This window comes from Scylla paramamosain, chromosome 3 (genome assembly GCF_035594125.1).
Source record: "Scylla paramamosain isolate STU-SP2022 chromosome 3, ASM3559412v1, whole genome shotgun sequence".
In the NCBI taxonomy this organism is placed as follows: domain Eukaryota; kingdom Metazoa; phylum Arthropoda; class Malacostraca; order Decapoda; family Portunidae; genus Scylla; species Scylla paramamosain.
Genome location: NC_087153.1, coordinates 32,538,022 through 32,561,885, shown reverse-complemented (window position 1 = coordinate 32,561,885; position 23,864 = coordinate 32,538,022). Strand labels below are relative to the sequence as shown.

The 23,864-nt window shown below is 48.2% G+C and overlaps 1 protein-coding gene across 18 annotated transcripts in view; it reads left to right on the top strand.

Moving 5' to 3' along the window:
• Window positions 1-2,581: 2,581 nt before the first annotated feature.
• Window positions 2,582-23,864, top strand: part of LOC135093860 (fibrous sheath CABYR-binding protein-like) — a 142,796-nt gene continuing 121,513 nt past the window's right edge. For 17 of the 18 annotated variants that reach the window (XM_063993599.1, XM_063993589.1, XM_063993584.1 and 14 more), the window contains exons 1-2: window positions 2,582-2,818; window positions 18,751-19,006. In XM_063993599.1, the coding sequence (XP_063849669.1) occupies window positions 18,791-19,006 (216 nt within the window). In that variant the 5' untranslated portion in view covers window positions 2,582-2,818; window positions 18,751-18,790. Of the gene's footprint in view, window positions 2,819-17,954; window positions 18,066-18,750; window positions 19,007-23,864 lie in introns of those variants that run through there. The other variant, XM_063993466.1, reaches the window with a different exon arrangement.

Below are 23,864 nucleotides of genomic sequence, written 5' to 3'. Positions count from 1 at the left end.
TGTGGTGGTGGTGCTGGTGATGGTTGTGGTGTGCTTGGTGGGAGTATGAGGGGCAAACGGCTGGGTGGTGTGGCTGGTGATGGTGGCGGTGGTGTGCTTGGTGGGAGGGTGAAGGGACAGACGGCTGTGTGGTGTGGCTGGTGTTCCCCCCACCACCCCCGTTGAGAGGCAGCTGCCATTGCCTCTCCACTGTGCTCGTGATAATTGTCCTGCCATCGAGTGGCGTTTTAGATTATTTCAGGCTTGTCTCTTCATGTTGGTAAATGACTGAGGCGTAAGTAGGTTTCTGTGTGCGTGGTGTTGTGGAAATCTTTACTAGTTTTTACACAAGTACATCTGTTGACTTTTTATTCTGGATTTCTTATAACATTGTGTTATTTTAGTTTCTTACATTTCAATATCATGCAATAATCAATTTCTAAAAGCTGTCTTTAAACATTTTGGTATGAATGACCTCGGATATGATTTTTATAGCATATATATATATATATATATATATATATATATATATATATATATATATATATATATATATATATATATATATATATATATATATATATATATATATATATATATATATATATATATATATATATACTACTCACGGATGTTACTTCAAACACAAGACAAGTGCAGTGAGTGTCTCGTTACAACCACTAAGCGACAAGGTAGCATGTTAATTTGGATAGACGTAGAATGCTGTGTATTTGTATTTCGTCATCCCATTTACTCCCAGAGAAGTGAATGCTGTCAAACATATTTAATGAGTGTAACCATAAAAAAAAAGACTCCAGAAAATAGTCACAAAAATCATTTTCCTGTATTATTACGAACCAAACACGGCCAGTTTCACAAATTCCTGTGACACTACAGATTTAAATGCTGAAGAATGTAAAATAAATCTGAAATCAATAAATATGTTATAAGGTAGCAACCCATTTATAACAAGTGAGCGATGAGAACCGGATGACAGTTTCCTTGACAAAGATCCCAACTTCGTCACCCGAGATTACATTTACGGCCATATGTTTCCCCCCATCTGTGTCTGTGGCGTGGATTTTTTTTACTCCTTAAAAAACGCTTGTCTGTTTTCATGTCTCTACGTGTGGTTGGCCAAATCCTAACTTATTCGAAATTTTTTATAGTGAACAAAGAAATGACACATGCTGCTTGATATATAATGATCGCCTGTTTCGACTGTCATTCCCTTGTCACTCAGCACATACCCGTATATGCAACTATCCACAAAGCCTAAGGGCGCTAATATTTTCCTTCTGTCGCAATTCGTCATCTTTCATCTCTCCTTTTGTTTATCACAGCGGCAAGATGTCACCTCTTCTTTAATTTCATTCTCCCACCTTTCGCCCACGTCGTAGAAAGTTGCAAGATACCTTGTGCCAAAGAAGAAAACTCTTCTGCACTTCCAGACAAATGGTGGTCAAGTATAATAATTATATTGTTACTAGGTACGTTCGAATTCATGGTTCATACTGCGTCATATTGCTTGTTTCACTACCTCTCGACTTTTTTTTTTCTCTCCAATGTTACATACAGGGGTGTTGGGGACGTAGTTTACTTATTCACCTTGATAAACTGGTTCTTTGTTGTGGCGTTGTGGTACTCGTAACAATTTCATAATATATCTTAATATTACGATATTTTGGTAATACCCAAGATAACGTTAGGAGTGCTGTATTTATAAGAAAATGGCTTTTACAAAAGATTAGCTAATCCCTGTGGTGCGGTTAATAGTAGGAATGGAGGATGGGAGGGAGGGAGGGAGAGGAAGAAGGGGAGGGGGCGAGGCTGATACTCGTGAAGTTTGTTGAGGAAGTCTTGCAAGATATTTCAAGATAACCACCATTACTTTTAAAGAAATAAATACTGGGTTCATGCCTTCCCCAAGCAGTTTAAGAATAGGAATAAAAAATGTATGTTGAAAATTGAGGATAAATTGCACTTCTGCGTGTGTTCCTGGTGGCGGCGGCAGCAACAGCAGCAGGTGTTGTCTGGCGGCCTGCGATGCGTCCTCAGTGAAGTCGCTGCTCTTGGTTGACATGTAAGAAGAGGTCTAACATGACAGAACACAGTGGCAAGGCCTCATTTGAACGCCTTCTCTATGTGCCTCCAAGAGAAATGTTAGTTTGAATATAAATACCAATATAATGTTCCCTAACGTCCCGGATGGAATGGAATAGAGTTGCCAGTTCTCATTTACGTAGTTTCCTCCACTAAAGATTAGGTATTTTCCTAGATGTTTTTGTATTTCTTGCTTTTTTATGCTCTTGATTTTGAAAGCATGCGAGCACACACCGACCGACATCATGAGAGTTTGAAGTTGAGGATCTTTGTGAACTGCTGCGAGAGAGGTGCAAAATTCTCTTGACAGGAAATTGCTGACGAGTTGTAATCACCTCGCAACGCTCCCTTTGAACCTCCATGCTTTCACATCAAACCTTGTAGCAATTAATGACATTAAAAACTCAGAGTAAAAACAAGGCAAAATAGCGAAGACTGTATCAGTATTGAGTGGTGTAGTAATAGTTTAATAAAATAAGAGGGATGGTGTGGTAAGAGTAAAGCCGGGCGGGAAGAGCGAGGGCTCAGGGCTCAGGCCGGTCCAGCGGCTGCGCGGCAGCCGGCAGTCCTCAGTTATCAACGAGCTGTGTCCGTGGGAGGATACGTGCCGTGTGTCTGGTCTGTGCTCAATTAATTTACCGAGTAGTGTGGATGAAGTAAGTGTGAACACCAAGTCGGGATATAAGGAAGCCCTAAGTAATTCATACCATCGGATCCTACTTGGAATACTTGAACGGTGAGTTGGTGTGAAATGAGTGGTGGTGGTGGTGGTGTGGGGCCGGCGGCGGGGAGGGAGGTGGAAGGCGCGTCCTTAGTGCTGATGGGGATCCTCGCCACGTGAGTAGTCCACGCAGAACGCATCTACAGTCATGCAGTGTCGTGTTTGAATTTTGAATCCTTCTCGAGAATTCTAAGCTCTGAAAAAAACAAAAAAAATGGGAGGTTGAAACGTCAAAATCGTGAACGCGTGGCGCCGGCTATGGTGGGGGCTGGGTGGCTGGATGGCGGCTTTTGTCTGGGTGGTGTTGAAGTGAGGCGGTACAGGCAGGCAGCGTGGTGGGACTTACGTGTAAGGAGCCATTTAGAGGGATCACCACGCCACGCTTCAGTTGTGTTAGGTTGGGAGTCACGTTTGGAAGGTAGTGTAGTGTTAGGTATGCTGGTATTCGTGATTTAGGTAACGGTGTAAAAAGTTTGCCGATTTACTAAGCCTAACTTGGACGGGCCTAATTCCGCTTGATCTCGTGAATGCCTCTCACCTTAGTCTGGGGTGTTACGGGCAGGTTAAAAACATTTTTTGGATTTAAGACCCCTTGGAGACTTCTTGAATAGCCGCCTCTTTCTCCAGCCAGCCATCCATTAAGATTCTTTACCTGGCGCTGTTTCAGGTGTCCTGGCGTGTACCGAGGAGGCCCTTGAGCCCTCCAGTAGGTGCCTTGAGCTTTACATTTACTACTTCCCATATATGAAGGTCTTCAAATTAACTGCCCAGTTAATCTTTATGTACTGCGGCTTCGAAATATTTCAATTTATTTTGTATCTTGGAATCTAGGATTTTGGGGTAGGTTGTCGTCATGCGAGTGTTGTTCCCTGCCGATCAAGTAATTAGGCTGTGTTGTCATGTCAATTTACTTGTGACGAGAGAGTCGGATAGTGTATGAAAACTTTCTTAGAAAAAAAAAATGAAATGAATAAGTACCTATGTACAATTGTTACTTTTAACCACTGTTCTAAACTTGAATAAAGAGCGTTAAGTTTTTAAAGTAAAAACAACTATGATTATGTAACCGTGCTCTTAAAGCGTGAAAATTGTGTAACATTCATACAGGCTACATCAATACGTGAACACAGTAGAATGGTGTAACATTGTAACATTATACATAGGACATGACAACGTACAAACATTACATAGTGCCCTTCACCGCTTCCGCTAAGACGCACAGTGTCTGCTTAGACGATAAGTTGTCACAAACGGCGACGTGAGGACGCCAGAGGTTATGATGGAGCAGTGCTTTGTTGTAATGCTTTAGATGGTTAGGATTCGTTTGTCTTTGGATTTTCTTGCTTTTTCTTCGCATTTCCATCTATTCACGAGTTTTTCCTCCTTTGCATTTCCAACTATTCTATTTTTTTTTTCCTTTTAGCATTATTTCCGAGACCGGGTGTTGTTATCTAGAAATATATATGCAAGTTATGATGTAATGTTTTTTAGGAATTTGGTTGATAGTTATTTATGCAAATTTCATTAAAACCATACACATTCATGCATGTTTCATTTCATCTAGGGACACACACACACACACACACACACACACACACACACACACACACACACACACTTTCTATTATGTGTGTGTGTGTGTGTGTGTATCCTGTTTTGCGTGTTTGGGTGAGTAGTGTAGTGGCGATGCGTTTTTGTTCCTAACCAACATGACTAATCTGAAGTGGGAGTTTGCGAACACACTAAGAGCTCAGCAGACACTCATCCCCCTGCCCCCTCCTCGCATTGTCAAGTACACTTAGGTATGTGTCTAGCCAATCACAGGGACCAGCGCCACACAGTTCTGGAAGTGCAAGTTTTCTTTATTATTAGTACTTGCTGTATGGTGGATCATATTATAACCATTGTTCATTCTCTCTCTCTCTCTCTCTCTCTCTCTCTCTCTCTCTCTCTCTCTCTCTCTCTCTCTCTCTCTCTCTCTCTCTCTCTCTCTCTCTCTCTCTCTCTCTCTCTCTCTCTCTCTCTCTTAATTACCTCTGCTGATTATTGTTACGTCCTTTACTGCCATTGTATACAGGTAATTCCTGCTACCAACCACCACCATCAGAACCACTCCTGCTGCCTCTATTGTACCATGGCCACTACCTCTCTCATCTTTGCTACCACAGATCCGATTGTTTTTAATTGAGGGTCTAGTATCTTACTTGAGATTCCACAGGCACTCCCTCCCTCCCTTCCCCCACTACCATCACTACTAGCACTACTACTACCACTACTGCTGCTGCTGTTACTACTACTACTGCTACTGTTACTACTACTACTAATATTACTACTACTGTTACTACTTTTTTTTTTTTTTTTTTTGCTACTACTAATACCTCCACCCCATGTTTATTGATGTGTCAATTAGGGGCTCCATTACTTGGAGGTCATTAGCCCCAGCTCCCGCTAATGACTGTGGCATCCAACCATATCTAATACTCTATAATATAAACATTAGTTGTTAACTATAAATTCATTCTACCTCTACTCTATCTACTCTTATGCCACTCTCCACCACTGTAGCCTCACAGTCGAGGCCTCCTAAGTCTGCAGGTATGGGAGTGGAATGCCTTGTCCCCCTGAGACACAGGAGGGCAGATCTGAGGAGGGAGAATGAGAGGCGGCACCTCATCCATGCGACGACATGGCTCCTTGGCTGGTGCTTCTTTTCTGCCATTAGGTCGGCTAGTCTTGAGTAGAAGCACTGAGCCTTGGAGCCCATCCCGCCAGATGTGGTGAAGACCAGAGGTGTGAAGCTGCCCTGGTCAACGTGTTGGATTCTCTCCCCATACGCTCGGATCTTCTCCTGCTCATTCTTGCGGTGGGCGGCCTCCAGGGAGAGTTCGTGGTGACAGGCGGCCATCGGGTCAAAGATCCGTATGTCCATGAATGCTTTCTGTCCCCTTGTCCAGAACCCTCGTGCACTGACGTCGACTCGAGCCTCGTTGGTGGTGTTGGCTGTTCTGTAGCGCAGGTGCTCGCCGTCTAGCGGCAGGAGGGTCGGTTCAGTGGAGACATCGTGGCACACCTCCCTGAGCATGCTGGCGGTCAGATCTCTCACCTCATCGTGCCTGATACATACGAATCCCCCCTTTTTGCACGTCATGGTGTGGTTGACGTCATTGGGGGAGCCACACACACAAGTACTGGGGAGTCCTTCCATCGGCCAGCCGTACCTCAGAGCAATGGCGTCGACAAATTCTTGTTTGTTGAGGCTGAAGCCCTTCGCTCTGATGGGCAGTGACGTTAGCCAGTTAGAGGCTCCCGTTTCCTGTGCAGTGAGGATTTTTCTCACTGTGGTTGCAGGCAGGATGTTTATCAGGTCTTCGAGACAGTTTCGTTGATGTTGTTGCCTATCTCTAGATATAATTCGTCCTTGCTCAGTGACTGCACTTTGGGCTATTTCACCATGTGCGTCCTGAGCAATGATCTTCTCTGTGAGGGACCTGGTGAGCTTGAGGGAGTTGAGGTTCTCCACAGTCGCCAACTTCTCAGGGGAGGTGATTCCCATCCCGCCCAGTCTTGGTGGAAGTTCGAGCAGCGCCCTTTCCCCATCTCCGATGGTGTGGTATCTCAGTAACGCTGGGAGGAAGGTGTTCCTTATCGAGACCTCCAGTGGTGCAAGGAGAGGGCTGATGCCTGGGATGGTGCGCATGGCGAATCTCCATCGATGCTGCAAGCCGTGGGTGTAGGCAGAGTAGGCTGCATGAGGCTCAGTCCTGGCCATGTCAGACAGGACTTCCACCTCATGTATCCACTCCTTCACCTTTTCTCCTATGTACTCCTTCTTGAACTCCTCTGTTCCGATGACAGCACCCAGATGCCGTTGTCCATCCTTTGTTATTATAACTCCACTGCCACTGAAGCTATCCACTGCACTGTCATAGTGTTCAGGCTTTACAATAAGGACGGACTTAGCGGCATTGGGTGTGTACCCTATGATGGGACCATTGTCGTTCACTAAGCCCCACCATTTTTTCAAGTCTGTTATTTTGCCGGCCCCTGACAGGTCATCCGCGTACGCCACTTGCTTCACACTCGTTTTCTCATATGAGATAACTTGTTGCAGCACTGAAAGTCCGAGGGCGTACATCGCCATGGCCACTGGGTCACCTTGTGTTGTCCCTTCCATGGACTTTAACACCTTAACACTATTACCACTATTACTACATATGTACAAATCCGAGGGGTCACTATATGTGTTTTCTACATATTGTGCCAGAGAGGGACATTTTACTCGAATGTTGTGAAGCATTGTTTTTCTGTTAATAGTGTTGAAAGCGTTTTTGGCGTCCACTAATAACACCGCTTCACAATTGTCTTCACTGAACATTTCCCTCATAGCGTGGATGGCGGCTTCCCCTCCTGCCTGCTGTCCTGCACATACTTGCAGGTTCCCCGCTGCCCTCCTTACGTCGTCCTTCACCACCGTCATGACGCATTTACCCACGATGCGTCTTATCACCTCGCCGATGCCAATTGGTCTGCATCCCGGCTTTTTGTCCAGCGGGATTAATCGGCATGCTGTGAGAGCCTCGACGTGGTGACAATTTGTGGTGGCAAGCTTCCTCGCCAGTGCTGCCAGGGCGCCGCATAGGTCGTTAGCGGCGCTGCCACAGAGTGCGCCGCTCAACAGGCGACGCCACCCTCTAGCGTCTAGTCCTGAGGGACCAGCACTGCCGTGTGTCTGGAGAGACTTCTTCCAGATCATCTCTCCAGTTATCACCTCGTAGATGACATCATTGGGCTTGCGGAAAGGCCCCTGCATCCTGAGGCCCTCCTCGTCACTGGGGGGAGGATGTTTTTCCTTCAGCAGGTGGATGGTTTCCCTGGTGAGGGGCAACACTCCACCTGACTGCTGTTCATTAAGTGCCCGCAGAGCCCTGGACACCTGTCCTTGCCGCATATTGCCAGCGAAATTACGGGCTTTGTCTTCCTGCCCTTGTTGGTTTCCTGATGGTCTTGGCAGCCTCTTCTGGATGGCTCGGGCTTCCTCCAGGAGCTCATCCAGTTGGTTGTTCTGCCATAGACCCACTCTTCTTGCGACGGCTTTCACGTTTTCCGCCACCTACTACTACTACTGTTACTACTACTACTACTACTTCTACTACTACTACTGTTACTACTACTACTACTACTACTACTACTATTGTTACTACTACTGTTACTACTACTACTACTACTGTTACTACTACTACTACTACTGTTACTACTACTACTACTACTACTACTACTACTACTACTACTACTACTACTACTACTACTACTACTACTACTACTGTTACTACTACTACTACTACTACTACTACTACTACTGTTACTACTACTACTGTTACTACTACTACTACTACTGTTACTACTACTACTACTACAACCACCACCACCACCACCACCACAGTCACCTCCATGAGAACATAAGTATAATTGTCATGAAAAACACTTGAATAACCGTATAGTCATTAATGCTTATCGTCGTGAACTTTGTGCTTGGGGAAACTTGGGGGTGTAGTGTGGTGGCATAAGGTGATGGCTATGGGTGTGGTGGGGCGAGGCGTGGTGGGAGAGAGGGCCTGCAGCGATGGCGGGAAGACAAAGGCGACACTATCAGCTGGTTGAGCGGGTGACCTTGAGTATTGCAGTGTAGAACCACCTCCCGTTACACTCCCCCTCCTCTTACTCATACTGCAGCAGAATATACGTACATTGTGGCGCCATCTTTCCACCTTCAAATCTCGATACATTGGTTTCACTTTATCGACTCAATAAGCAGTTGGGATGTTGCTACGTTTTTACTTTTCATGGTAGTTTTTATCACTTAGAAGTGTTATCAGTTAGTCTTTTATTTCTTCGTATAGAAGTGAAAGACGCAAGAGCATTTGATGACTTCTAGGAAATAATAATCAGCTGAATGACGAATGCTATGAATACGTGAATAGGAAGACATCGGCATTTCCCCTCCAGGCCTCCTTTCCTTTCTCGCCTTAGTCAATGAGTCAGTCAACCTTAGTCAGCCTTAGTCAATGAGTGTCAGGAGTGGTCCCGGGGCTGAGTCGTGATGCTTCCGTGCATAATGTGTGGCAATGAGGTAGTGAAGGACTCCGGTTATCAGTAAACGGCACCAAACGGGAGGATAATGAGAAAGGAAGAGATGTGTATGCATTCAACGTTAAATTAGTAGGATCTGAATGAGGTCACGGAGGAAAATTGACTGTGATGAGTTAACCTGCACTTACTGTCTGTGTCTATGCATACCATGCGCCCTTCCTCTTTCCTCCTTTTCCTTCCACCATCCATCCCTCCATCCCTCCCTTTCATTCATAACACAAGGGAATTGTAAGCGATAAAAATGTTGAATGGTATGGTAAATTACCTCTGTAATTGCCATGCTTTAACAATGAAAACAGGGCAGGGATTGAGTGGGTAGGCACTGACTGGCCTGCTTAACCGTTTGCTGACATAACGACCATTTGTATGTAGAGGACCATCGTTCTTAATGTTTATAGATCCATAATTTCTGGTGTCCAGAGGACGAAGAACAGAAGAGGTTGTGGTAGCGAGCGAGCTTCTGATAAGTTACCTTAAAGATTTTTAAAAGTTCGTGTACACTTGACTCAGGACTCTACTAAACCGATATCGGGGAAGAGTTTAAATGAAGTTGCCGAAATCTTGGTGAATTTGATGAATGAGGAAGGGGGAGCGGCATCCGGGTTATCTCAAGTGGAGGGAGAGGTCACAGGGGGCCTGAGGGGAAGAGGATGCGAGGCGCCTCTCAGCTACTATGCAGCAGGCAATGCCCTCACCCTGCAGGACGCCACTTCCCTCTGCTTTACAAAACTTGTCCCGCTAGTTGCAAGGGTAAAGCTACAAACGAATGTCCAGACAGTAATTGAGTCTGGCAGTGGGTTAGGATACCACAGGTGGCTCAGTGGAAGTAAGAGATGATTCACAGCTGGTCTCAAGTGCTCTGGGTTGAGGGACTAGGAAGGGAGGTAGTGGGGAAAGGAGGGAAGCCTGCGTCCAGGAAGAGGAGGGGGTGAAGGATGAGGGCGGTAGTTGGGGAGCGGCCAGGAGGGAAGGAAGACCGGAAAATCGAGGAGGAAGTCGAGGACATTAGACCCGAGACAGTGCGACGTGTGAGCTTCATTCACTATTAAACAGGAAGAAATTGGTGAAAAATAGAAATGGAGGTTGGGAATAAAAGTAGTGGTATCTTGATTATTTAACACATTTGCGTGACTTCTTCACTGTACACTGGAAATGATAATTGCGTTCTTTGTCTGTGTGTGTGTGGGTGTATGGATGGGGAAGGGAAAGGCGTAGTTTCCAGCACATTTTCTCTCTCTCTCTCTCTCTCTCTCTCTCTCTCTCTCTCTCTCTCTCTCTCTCTCTCTCTCTCTCTCTCTCTCTCTCTCACACACACACACACACACACACACACACACACACACACACACACACACACACACACACACACCATGCTTCCTGCAGAGATAGGTGGTCGGCAGAGTTCGGGGAATATTCGGGCCACACGTGGGAGCCGCAGACTTGAGACAGACACGAGAGGAGTGCTGGTGGTGGTGGCGGCTGCCGTGTGTGAGCGTCGCGGAGCGGGGAAAGGGAGCGTGGTCTCCAGGCGTGGAGGAGGAAGGGGTGATGAATGGCCTATGTAGAGGCGCGGGGCTGGTCTGGCGTGGCGGTGGTTGAAAAGGCGCAACTTGTGACGTAATACGGCGTGTCAGTGTTGCCAGACACGCGACTTCATTTTTGGTGTTTTTGGTAAGATGTCATTGTGCCTCTGTCGGAGCTGGAGTGCTCTTGTACTCGACGGCGTAGATGTCGTGATGGTGGTGGTAAAATGGAGAGGAGAGGAGAGGAGAGGAGGATGGGGTAAAGGTTATTACGCTTGTGTGTGGATCGTGTGGCCTTAGTGAGAGGAAGTGGAGGGGATCGTGTAGATAAGGTTTGTGTGTGTGTGTGTGTGTGTGTGTGTGTTGGTAGAAATGAACGTTATAATAAGGGTGAATAATTATATTGAAGATGAAGCTTCGTGTGTGTGTGTGTGTGTGTGTGTGTGTGTGTGTGTGTGTGTGTGTGTGTGTGTGTGTGTGTGTGTGAAAAATCAGGCCGGTCCGTCAGGTTCCACATCCACTTGAAGCCCAAGGTAACCGGCGTAGTGGGTAAGTGGGCAGGCAGAGGGGCGGGCAGGAAGGAGGTCATGGACAGAGTGAATGGGATGGGAGTGATCATGGGCGTGGGGCAGGGGACGAGAGCAGTCATTGAGGACGGAGACCGACTGGGGGCGAGGGGAGCAGAGCGGGCTGGTGAGAGGGCAGGCGGCTGGCGTCTTGATGATAGCGCCCTCGCTCTAGATAAACAACCTGACCGGAAACCTTAATAATCTTAACTCGAGCCCGACGCGTAGAGAGAGGCTACACCACCACCACCACTGCCACGTCCTCCCCTCTTCTGCATTGCCAGTGTCAGTTTTCAAGACAAGCGGTGTGCCTGAGTAAAGTCAGCGTGTTAGACGGCAAGGAGGTGCGGTAAGGAAGCCAAGAAAAGACAAAGGACAGGATGTAGTATAACTGCTGTGCCTGCTTGCTTGTAAATGCTTGGGAATATAGTAGTTTTCCAAGTACTGGGTTATGATCTACGTGTTACTCCTCGGGCAGTCAAGTAATCACTGCAATTACTTGAGCAAGGCATTCATCACTGTTCGAGACTAGATAGCATAGGTTTCCATTGCTCAGCGGGTACTTAGTTATTTTTTTACTGATTATCTTTTTTTATTTTTTCTCTCCTTAGGTCGTTACCACTATCACCACCACCACCACCACCAATGCCACTGAGTCAGAGAAAGCAACGCAAACAATAGTTAAAGATACTGATTAGATAGCTGCACACTGTAATCAATGAGTGCTTGTGTCAGTGTCTTTACCTAACAGACAGTGAAAGAAACTCCGTGACCTTTACTGTACTGTTATAGAGAGGGGTTAGCGCGCGCGCGCGCACACACAGCTTACAAATTGACACGAGAACAGGCTAGTGTGGGTTTCCCGTGATGTCATGTGGTATTTGACATTATCGTTTGTACGTAGCCTTTTTTGTTTTATTTCCGTGGCTTCTTTTCCGCTGGTTAGTATGTTGAATAGTGCTGAGAGTGGTTGTGGTGTGGGTGGTGGTAGTGGTGGTGATGTTGGGGTGGGAGGAATATTGCACAGGATCTGAATAGTATGAACATTACAGCCGTACGGCCAGAGGGGATCATAAAACGCGTATAGCGCGCGCGCGCAAACACACACACACACACACACACACACACACACACACACACACACACACACACACACACACACACACACAGAGAGAGAGAGAGAGAGAGAGAGAGAGAGAGAGAGAGAGAGAGAGAGAGAGAGAGAGAGAGAGAGAGAGAGACCGATCGACCGACAGACCGACAGACCTAGTCACCGTGAAATGGGTACAATTTCAATCGTTTGTTATATTCAATTAATTCACAGTAACTATTCATAATTTTGAGTTTCCCAATACAGGATGTGGTGAATGTGCCAGTCTCTTTCTCTCTCTCTCTCTCTCTCTCTCTCTCTCTCTCTCTCTCTCTCTCTCTCTCTCTCTCTCTCTCTCTCTCTCTCTCTCTCTCTCTCTCTCTCTCTCTCTCTCTCCCCCCATCCTACCTTTCCGGGCTCTCGTCAGCAAAACGTGCCCACAATTGAAGACACATGAAAGAGAATTACACAAGACAAAAAAAAAACCTTTATTTAAGTATTGTGTGCGTGTATACTTACCAGTTGCCTTAAAACCTCAGGAGGGGAAGGAACAAACTGGGTACACAGGAGGTAGTGTACGTACGTAGGTATGAGAGAACTTTGATAATTAAACCCACATTAGTGTTTCTTTCTTCCTCCCCCTTTTTTTCCACCCCAGCTGCTGTTTCCAGGTGGCTGGGGTGGGAGCTTGTTTGTACGACTTTGTGGGAGGGAGGGGGGGAAGATGAGGAAGGTGTTGAGGAAGATAAGGGAAAGTTAGGGAGGGATTTGGAAGTAAGGAAAGGACGGGGTGATGTGTGTTGGAAAAGAAAAGATGTGTAAGAGGAAAGACGAGAGGAACGCGTCAAGGAGAGAAGGGGAGACGAAGGGAGGAGGGAGTAAAGGAGGGAAAACGAGAAGGGGTTGAGTGAAGGCTGAGGGGGTGGAGACGAGAGGATGAGAACCAGGGCCCGAGGCGGGAAAGGCCCAGTAAAAGGCTTATGTAAGGTGAGGTGTTGGGTGAGTGATGGAAGAAAAGGAAAGGAGGGGAGGAAAGAGTTGAAAGATGGCCTTAGGTAGAACCTTCTGACCTACCGAGAGAGAGAGAGAGAGAGAGAGAGAGAGAGAGAGAGAGAGAGAGAGAGAGAGAGAGAGAGAGTTTATTCCAACACTCCAAGGTATTTAGGTTTTCTTTTTTTTCCAGACATTTGTGAGAAAAAGGAGTTGAAATAAAGGTACATTTTGGCGCGGCGCGTGGTACAATTTTTCAGGTGTTGGTGCGTGCCAGGCTTAGTGGTATTCAAGCGATTGTCATTAATTAAAAGTTTGTGCGACCGCCCGTGAGAACAGGGAGACGCTAATGGCCGCGGCGCCCTCTTTCCTTGCGTAATTCCTCCTGCGCGGCACGGAGGGGTGAGTGTTGCCCGGGGAAGCGTGGGTGGGAGTTAGTGACGGATTGAGTTGGCAGAATGAGATGTTTGGAGATTTGGGGCAAGGTGAAGTTCGCATTGTTGGGAGTTCTTTATACGTATATGAAATAATTGAACTGGAAATTATTTATGGAGTGAAATTAGTTGGTGTTGGATAGATAAAATGAAAAAAGGACTTGTGAAGATAGAGCTGAGGTTTGTTGACACTGATACCCCGGTTGAAAAGGAATCGACACCAGGGATGACGCCAAGGTTCGCGACGCCGCGCACGGTAGATTAACTGATTGATTGATTGATTGATTGACTGACTGGAGGCGCCGCTACAAAAGGGGTCGTATGGCGCAACCTTGCCGTGCTTGGCAGCCCCTGCGTGGCTTGGCGTAGGCAGCCTTGTTGGTCTATCTTTAGTACTTTGATTACTCGTACTGAAGGCGCTTCTTTCATGTAGCTTTGCCTTTAAGTGTTTTCTTTTCCTTGATATTAGAAGTATTTAGCAGGACAGCCTGATAGAGCGGCGCCGCATGCAGACAGGGGCAGCATTCCTGAAGAGTACACAGGCAGCCACCCCGCGCCTTGTACAAGAAAGATGCTTTATAGTTCATTGACGCAAGTTTTTATGTGCCTCGTGAAGGTCTTGCCGTGCAGTGAAGACCCAACTCGTTATCAGCTATGGTGTACATCTGCTCCTGATTCTTGAAAAATACTAATGCTGGAAGTGTTTCATGGCCATAAGTGCAAGCTGTGTGGGACCGATTTGGCGATGTAATGTGTCAAGGTGTGTGTCTGGTGCCGCCTCGCTTGCCTGCCCCTAAAAGCAACGAGGACATGGGAAGCTTTGTAACGAGATACTGATGTAAAATGAATACATCAAGGAAGATAGAACACACACGCACACACACACACACACACACACACACACACACACACACACACACACACACACACACACACACACACACACACACACACACACACACACACACACACACACACACACACACACACACACACACACTCTCTCTCTCTCTCTCTCACACACACACACACACACAAACACACTCACACGCACACGCACTCACTCACTCACACACACACACACACACACACACACACACACACACACACACACACACACACACACACACACACACACACACATACACATACACACACACACACACACATACACACACACACACACACACACACAAAAAATAATTATTTTTGTAGAAATTGAGAATGCCAGTGCTTTAGGCTGCAGGCGGGGTGAGTCAGCGATGCGGGGCGGCAGCGGAACACGGAGCGAGACGCGCTGGTGAATCACCACCGTGCACGGAGGGGCGACCTTGGTGGGGAGTAGCCCTGTGCCGGCTGGCGGTGCGGGGGGCGTCATGGCGGTCAGACCGAGGTCTTGCTGGACGTGGCCGGGCAGAGGCATTACTCGCCCTGTGCCTGAGACTAGTGATGGTGGTGGTTGGTTTATTTCTTTACTTTTTTTTCCTGTGACTGGAAGTAAGGCGATGATGAAAACAAGGGAAGATGAAGTGGCAGAATATCAGTGTAAATTTTAAATTTAGAAAAGCGAGTGGTGGGCTGGCCGCCTGTCAAGTGAGAGCTGCGTAAGCGTGCATGACTCCTTCGCTTCCGGATTGAATTTCAAGTTTACGCTGCACATCCTCCGTAAGGAAGTCATGGATTCCTTGGCATTTATGCCTCATGCCGCAACACTCTTACGCCTTCCGGCCGTGTTTCCCAAGCTGGTGTTACTCCAGGTCGGGAGGGTGAGGGTGTAAGCGGCTTGTGGGAGGCGGTGTTGGTCAATAATATGACGCCGCCCCCCGCCGTCCGCCCCCCCGACGCACGTGGCGGCTCGCTGCCTGGGCTGCATTTGGCTCGCATTGATCTTGCCAACTCAGCGTCTGGTTGCCCCTGTGGTTGTTTTTAGCAGAGGAATGCAATCCCGTCACATTAATTAGGTGCTGAATGAGTGTCTTAAGAGAAGGGATGCGAGCCACGCCGCGTTACGCCCCTACCCGCCTGCGTGCCGCCCGACAGATGGTCCCTCGGGGTGTCTGGCATTTCCTGGTCTTATAGATACTGAGTAATATACTCCCGAGGGAAGGCCTTAAGTGGCCGTGGAACTGTGGTCTCGTGTGTGTGTGTGTGTGTGTGTGTGTGTGTGTGTGTGTGTGTGTGTGTGTAGCCGGCCTTGTGTTTGAGGTTGTGACTCGCGTTCATGTGGGAGTGGTTACAGTGGACCTGTGTGGCCGGGAGCGTCTTAGTAGGCGTGGAGACCTGGACAGCTGAGGTGTGCGTAGGTGAAGCGTGCGTGTCCCATCCCCTGGTGTGTGCATGTGTGGGTGTATAGCTACTGGTGGTTGGTACATGGGCGTGTGTGAGTGGACGTGACAGGACGCAGTGTGGGCGTAGTCACCTGAACTGAGGATAAGTATGTCATTGGCGTATGTGGAGGTTAATTCCGGTGCTAGGGTAATGGCCGTGTGTGTGTGTGTGTGTGTGTGTGTGTGTGTGTGTGTGTGTGTGTGTGTGTGTGTGTGTGTGTGTGTGTGTGTCCCCTCAAACATGAAGGTTTAGAAAGCCTCCATTGCTAAGTTTTCATAACCATAACTGAGATTACTAAATTATCGCAGTATATATTGAGTAATCTTCCTATGTGTATATATGTGGTGCATTATCTGTGGTGACTAATACGTTCTGATAGTGGATGTGGTCAAGTCTATCCTGAAATCACGTATTGTTCAGATTCATTGGCTTGCATCGATAGAATCCATGGCTGTGTTTACTAACTGGTCGCCACATGTGATATAGCATGTATAAACACTCGGTATGTAGTATGTATAATGCACTCAGTTCACTTATCAGCAAAACTTTGTTCAGGTACGAGAGACGAGACGGAGCCTGACACCGGACACAAGAAACAGTATCCTAACATGTATCGTTAAATATGTTCATTGATTTTGTACAACTGCCTTTACCTCCTGGCGAAAGAATTATTGTTGTTTTCGTTGTTGCTATTGCTATCATTGTTATTACTACTACTACTACTACTACTACTACTACTACTACTACTACTACTACTACTACTACTACTACTACTACTACTACTACTACTACTACTAGTCACCTGACACTCTTACATCTAACACCATCCCTAGCATTATTTATGCTTGGCAGTGTGGGAGGCACCAAAGTGTTACACGGATTCTCATGAGCAATTACGTTTATTTATTTATTTTTTTCCACACCTCCAGTAACGTGTCCCTTTTTTACCGTAATTTTCTATCCTACGCAACTTCCACGTTTTTCCTTTCAAATTTCACACATCTGTCTACATTAGTACTGCATTTATTCATGGTGCGTGCGTGCATGTGTACATGAGTGACCTTGGGGACGAGGTGACGCGGCGTGACACAAAGGTGGTTGTTAGTCAGGGCTGGAAGAAGCGCCTTGATGACTCCTCTTTACTCTCCCCTCCCTCACCCTCCCCCTACCTCTCCTCTTCCCCACTCTCCCCTCCCTCTTCCCCACCCTCCCTCCTTCCCCTCCCTCTTGAGTCAGACGTGTTAGGGCTATTTCTGTTTCCTAGGCTGTCTGTAGTGAGGAGTTAGGATGTGTGATGGAAGGTTGTGTTGGGTAATAATAGCAGAAACACTTGTAGAAATGGTAATATTGGTAATGCTGGGGTGTGTTGAGTAAAAGTAGCGGGAATTATTATAGAAATGGTAATAGTGAAAATGCTATTATTATTACTTTTATTAAGATTATTATGTTTTATGTTTATGTATATATTCAGTGAGGAGTTGAGTGGAAGACGACAGGTTTGCGATATGTCGTGTAATGAGCGTGACGCGGGCGTATCCAGGTGTTGAGAGCTGGGGCCAGGTGTGCTGGGAAGGGGTGAGGAGAGGGCGCCGTCAGCAGGTGGCCTCAACAGGTGCCAGTCAAGAGGTTCATATCTTCCTACCTTCCTTTCGTACTTCAGCTAGTGTCTTTACAGTCTTTCTATCTCCTTTCTCCTTTAATATCAGTGTTACTCATAAGAATATTACATAAACACAAGTATCAGTGCAGGAAAACCGGCTCTGTGTATACTAGACGCTCATGAAAGCCGATGCTGCATAGTAGGCTGTTTATCTGTCGTTATGCCTACCTTGAATATCAGGACACGTCATGTTTTTAGCCTAGGAGGTGACGTGGCGAGTGACTAGTGACGTTAACAGGACCGGCTTGCGTCAACGTTACCTATCCGTGGGTGAAGGGGGGAGGGTTGAGCAGGGGGAGGACAGGTGATACGGTCCGGTAAGTCCACATGGGTTGTGGTTGATGATTAACTCAATAGCCTCGAGCTTTTAACCTGCTAGTGGTAACTCGGTGACATGGCCCGCCTGATACGAGATGGCAGTGGTGGTGTTGGTTGTGGGTCCGCGGTAAGCCACCCCGGGAACACCGCGCCAATCAAAGGATGAGGTGGAGGCGCGTCCAGTCGATCGTATTTGGTGCATCTGTGTAGGTTTGCTGGGTTGAGGATGGTGGTGGTGTTGATGGTGTGAGGTGGGAGTTGCTTTGTGCGGAATAGAGGGCGCCATGGGAGGAAGGGGAGGAGGAGCAGGGGCAAGTGTGATAGTGGTAAATATTGATGGACAGTGATGGGTTGAGTGCAGCATCGGTGTTTGTGGTGACTGAGGGGAAAGGGTGTTTGTTGCTGGTGACGTGTGTGTGTGTGTGTGTATGTGTACGTGTATGTGGAGGCGGCGGCTGCGGCAGGCGTGTGTGGGGTCGTGTTGGCGCTTCAGGTGGCGGTGTGAGGACCTTGCCCCTTGAACACCCGAGGCTCCTCTGGCCAACATCTACATTATTCACGGGATGCCACCTGCCTCCCTGCCTCCCCTACTCCCTTCGGCCCGCGTCTCCCACATCTCCCTCCTTGTCTCCCGGTTTCTTCCTTCCCCTCTCTCCCGGCCTCCCCAAACCCCTTCCAGCCTCGTCCTTCCCCAGTTTTTCCTTCCCTCATAGTTTTCTGGCCATCCTATTATGCTAATCTAGTCTAGCTGGAATCTTGAATACGAAATTGTTGTCTTGTGTACATAGTGACGAGGGCGCGGCAGTGCTTAGAGTGTGAAGATGTACAGCAAGATCTCTTAATGGTTGTTGCCTAACTCCTCTTTTCTCTTTTCCCTCTCGCCCTCTGCAGTTGATCGTGACTCGCACCTAAACACAACCTACCAACCACCATGGGTATCCGCCACTCCAAGAAGTCCCACGACATCCAGTCCAGCCCCAAGAAAAATGGGAGCACTGCCGACACAGAGGTGAAGATCAAAGAGCTGCCCGAGGACGCCCCCGTCAAGTTGGAGGAGGCGAAGGCGGTGGAGACCATCGAGGAGGCAGCCGAGAAGACAGTCACGACGCCTAACGGGGACGGCACCGTAGAGCAGACGCAGGTGGAGGTAAGTACTGTGGTGCTGTGCTGTAGTTAGGACACGAAGGAGCGTGATGAGCACCTGTGTTGTGGTGATGGGTGGCGCCCCTGGTGGTGCTGGGTAATGTCGCTCTGGATGATCCTGCGAGATTGGTGCTTGTGATATGTGGAGGTTGGCTGTGTGGTGTCTCTGTGTCTGTGGCCGTGGCGGGAGGCTGCCACTGGCGAGGCCGATGGTTGTGGTGACTGGTGGATGGTGCGCCGCAGGGTTGGAAGTAAAAAAAAAAAAAAAAAAAAAAAAAAAAGATAAGGTCTAGGGTTCATTTACATAGCATTCGTTGAAATCTCAAAACAATCCTTAAACATGGTTTTCTAATCTCTTGGAAAATTTTTTGATCACGCTGGCTTGTAAAGCTAAGGTAGCTTTGAGTGACAGATGTTGGTTTAAAAAAAATGTAAACATGGAAAGTTTTATCCCAACCCTGGTGTCGCAGGACCTTGGGGAGCACAAGTGAGAGTGAGTGGTTTGAATTGCACTGAATGGCAGTGTGTGTGTGGGAACATAGGGTAGTGCCCTTGAGGCGGCGCGGCGCGGCGCGGCGCGGCGCGGAGCGGCATAGGGCAAGGCGTGGCGGGTGGTGGCAGGCCGGATGGGGAGGGACGTGACTATCCTCCGGGGCTGTGGGAAGCGAACCCAGCCTGCCCCGCCCCGCCCCGCGCCGCCCCGTCTGGCCGCTGCTTACAGCTGGGCCGCCCATAAGTGACTGTTGAGGTGGTTACGGAGGACCAGCTGCCCTCCCCGCCCTCTTGACTTCCCCTTCAGAGTGCCAAGTGAGAGAGGCTCCAGACTAGTGTGCTGCTTGGCTCTGAATTAAAGGAGTGGATGAACACGCCAACCAGGGTCCAATGGCTAGATTTATTTGTATGATAGCCGTGTTTAGACCTTTTATCTTATGTATATAGCTAGTCCTTTGTGTGGCTTGCATAACATTGTAGATATGTATTGTCCTGTGTGTGAATTACTTTCATTTGAACCTCTCGATTTTTCTAAGTCGTTTCTTCGTCTTGGTCGATGGTTGGACTGGTGAGTGGTGGCCGGGTTCGAGTGCCCCGGGCGAGTGAGAGCTGGTTCGCGACCTGACCACCAGAAGGGTGTAGGGGGAGTGCTGGGGGATGAGTCAGGTGAGTGAGAGTGCACCTGACCGCCACCCAGGCCGCAGGTAGATACAGGTGTTGTAGCGGGCAGGTAGAGGGCACCGGCATCTCCAGCCCTTCCCTGGAATGTGCCGGACTGGATATCGGATTTGCTGGGTTGGTTATCTTTCACGGAAGACGGAGGAGTCAGGGCGTGGCTAAGGGGCCGGAGACTGGGGGTAGGTACTGAAATGATTGTATGGTGATAGGTGGTGGATAATTCGTGCGGCGGAGATATAACAGATGAACAAAGAAGAATGAAAAATATGATAACAGAATAAGACAAGATAAATGAAGAACTAGACGCAGATGGAATAATAAAGTTGCAGAGAGGTGTCTGGAAATGAACGAGCACGTGAGAGATAAATGGGAGAGGTTGGAGGAAGTCTTTGTCCAGTAGAAGAATCATAGAGGCTGGTGGTTTTGGTGGTCGATGGAGGCGTAGTGGAGTGTAGCGAGGTGTGGCGGAGGCTCACGTGGCCGCCGGTTTGCAGTCCTGCCTCTGTGTCGCTGACGGGCTGATGGATGGATGGATGGATGGATGGGCCGCCTGCTGGAGGGTCGTTGTCCACCGGCACGAGACATCTGCGCCTCTATTGTCTCCAGAAAGCTTTTTTTTTTTCATTCTTTCATAGTCTCCTTGAAGATATGTTAGCATTGTGGAAGCTCTGTTGACCCTTTGGAAGCTGTTAGTCTTCTGGAAGCCCTTTCGGCCCCTTGGAAACTCCGTTGGTTCGCTGGAAACTGTAGGGAAGTCACGTTTTCTCCTCGAAGTCTTCCAAGTTTTGCGCTCGTCCATGTGTCGGAGGAAAGAGTTGAGGCTTGCGTAGCGTCTCGGGGCCTGGAAGAAAAAGGTCGTGGGTGGAAGGGAAGGCTGGAAGAAATGGTCTTGGGTGGAAGGGAGGGATGGCGGGAGGCGGAAACTACCTGACCTTGGCTTTCTCGCCCTTCCTGGAACGGCAAAACTAGACTCCGGCCTCCTCCTTTTATCCGGTATCGAGAGAGAGAGAGAGAGAGAGAGAGAGAGAGAGAGAGAGAGAGAGAGAGAGAGAGAGAGAGAGAGAGAGAGAGAGAGAGAATGTTCGTCCTAAGGGTCAATGGGTCAGGGATGCATGGGAAGGGGTCTTGGGGGGAGGCGTTCCTTCTCTTTCTAGTCAGTCTGATTCCCTGTCTGCCATGTTGAGTCCTTAGAGGCGCAGCTGTATGTTTGTTTTTGTCTCGTTTATTCGTCCTCCTCGACCTTTCTCTTCTCTGCGTGTCCGGCCCCTGGGTTCGTTGAGAGAGAGAGAGAGAGAGAGAGAGAGAGAGAGAGAGAGAGAGAGAGAGAGAGAGAGAGAGAGAGAGAGAGAGAGAGAGATTGTGTTGCCCCTTTATAACTCTATTGTATAATTATCTTCAATATTGTAATGGTTTTTGCTTCATTTGGTAAACATTTTTTTTCACATCTCATATTCTACTTTATCCTCGCACTTTTTTTCTCATTCTACTTTTATATCCTACTTTCCCATTATTATCTCTACCTTACCTTATTTTTTCTACACAGTGTTCGGGAGGCGCTGGTTGGGTCGGGTTGGGTTGGGCTGGGGTGGGCATAGCTGGACAGGACTGGGCGGGGAGACCTCCCTGGCCGCCCCTCGGGGAGTCACTGGTGCGGGAAAATTGGAATAATTATCGGCCCTTCGTATCACTTTATGGACTTGGGAATTAATAACCATGCCTATCCCGCCCTGTCCTTAGCGGCCCCACCAGTACAGGGCATGGCAGGGGCAGGGCAGGGCAGGGCAGGGCAGGGTTATGGCAAGGGTAGGGCTATACCTTTGTTATTTATACTAATACATATTTCACTCCCCCTCGCCTTTTTTTTTTTTTTTTTTTTTTATGTATGAACCGAGAGAGGGAGGTTCGTGTTGCTGGGCGGCTGAGAGTCGTGGTGGTGGTGGTGTATGGGTGACCAGGGGGTGGGTACTGTAGGATATGGGAGGCCCAGACTGTTCTCTCTTTCCTTATGGGGTCTGCATACTCAGGTGGGTTGGTCACAGGACTGCCGTGTGTTTGTTTACTTGTAGTAGAGCCGCCCTCGTTATATCGTGGTGGTGGTGTCTGTCGCTTCTCTCTCTCTCTCTCTCTCTCTCTCTCTCTCTCTCTCTCTCTCTCTCTCTCTCTCTCTCTCTCTCTCTCTCTCTCTCTCTCTCTCTCTCACGATCTTGTTCTCGAAGCGCCTCCATTAAGTTGGTGCAGTTTTTCTCGTCGCTCCCCTGGGCTGGGTGGCTGGTCCTCGTCCCGTGCTGCGCCCCGGCCTTTAAACCTGGCTATTGTTTGGCTCGAATAGTGAGCATTGAGCAAGGGATGGGATGGTGGCTCTGAAGGAGGGAGGGATGCGGGAAAAAAGAGAAGAGGCAAGAGGACAGGGACGGATGGATGGAGTGGGGTGGTTAAGAGAGAGAGAGAGAGAGAGAGAGAGAGAGAGAGAGAGAGAGAGAGAGAGAGAGAGAGAGAGAGAGAGAGGATGGTTGAGTGACTGACTTCTTGGAGGCGTTAAAAGGAAGTGGAAGCAACGTTTTGATGTGCGAGAGGAGGAAAGAAATTACAGCTGAAGTACGTGTGTGTGTGTGTGTGTGTGTGTGTCTGCCTGTCTGTCTGTCTCTGTCTGTCTGTCTGTATCAATTGTTTATCATGACAGTGATAATACAAAACGTCCCAGCAACATGTATACATACGCAGATGCATACAAGTCTAAACGGCAGAGGAAGCTTGCACTGACCGCCGTTCCCTCCAGCATACCGAGTCCCGTGGGAGGGTGAGGTGGGTGAGTGTGTGGTGGTAGTGACCATAAGCCCCTCGTGACTGCTGGGGGTAGGCACTGGTGGGGGAAGGTGTGGCAGGGAGGGACTGGTGATAAGAGGAGAGGTGGTTGGGGGGCAACTGCTAAGGGGAAGGAAGGCGAGAGATTTGATTATCCAAAGAGGATATAATTATTATGTTTTCCGCAGGCAGGCAGACACACACACACACACACACACACACACACACACACACACACACACACACACACACACACACACACACACACACACACAGAGAGAGAAAGAGAGAGAGCAATTGAATCACGCTGGGAGAGTAAAGAAGAAAAAAATAAGGTGTAGATGATGGGAATAGAATAGAGAGAGAGAGAGAGAGAGAGAGAGAGAGAGAGAGAGAGAGAGAGAGAGAGAGAGAGAGAGAGAGAGAGAGAGAGAGAGAGGGTGGGAAGAAAGAGGGGAATGAGGGAAAGGGGAACGGGAGAAGGGGTTAAGTGTGTGAGTATGTGCGTCTCAGAAGTATTATTCAGAAACTAGGTTGGGGAGGAGGGGAGGGAGAGGATGGGTGTGCATAATGGGGTGATGGGGAGGCAAGTAAGGATGATGGGGAGGAAAGTGGTGTGGGAAGAGGTGGAGGGATGCAAGTCTTCCGTGTACCGTTTCCCAGATTCTCTCTCTCTCTCTCTCTCTCTCTCTCTCTCTCTCTCTCTCTCTCTCTCTCTCTCTCTCTCTCTCTCTCTCTCTCTCTCTCTCTCTCTCTCTCTCTCTCTCTCTCTCTCTCTCATGCACGCACAATCCAGGATGAGTGAAGGCCGGGGAGAGAGAGAGAGAGAGAGAGAGAGAGAGAGAGAGAGAGAGAGAGAGAGAGTGAGTGAGTCCTTCAAGTTATGTAAA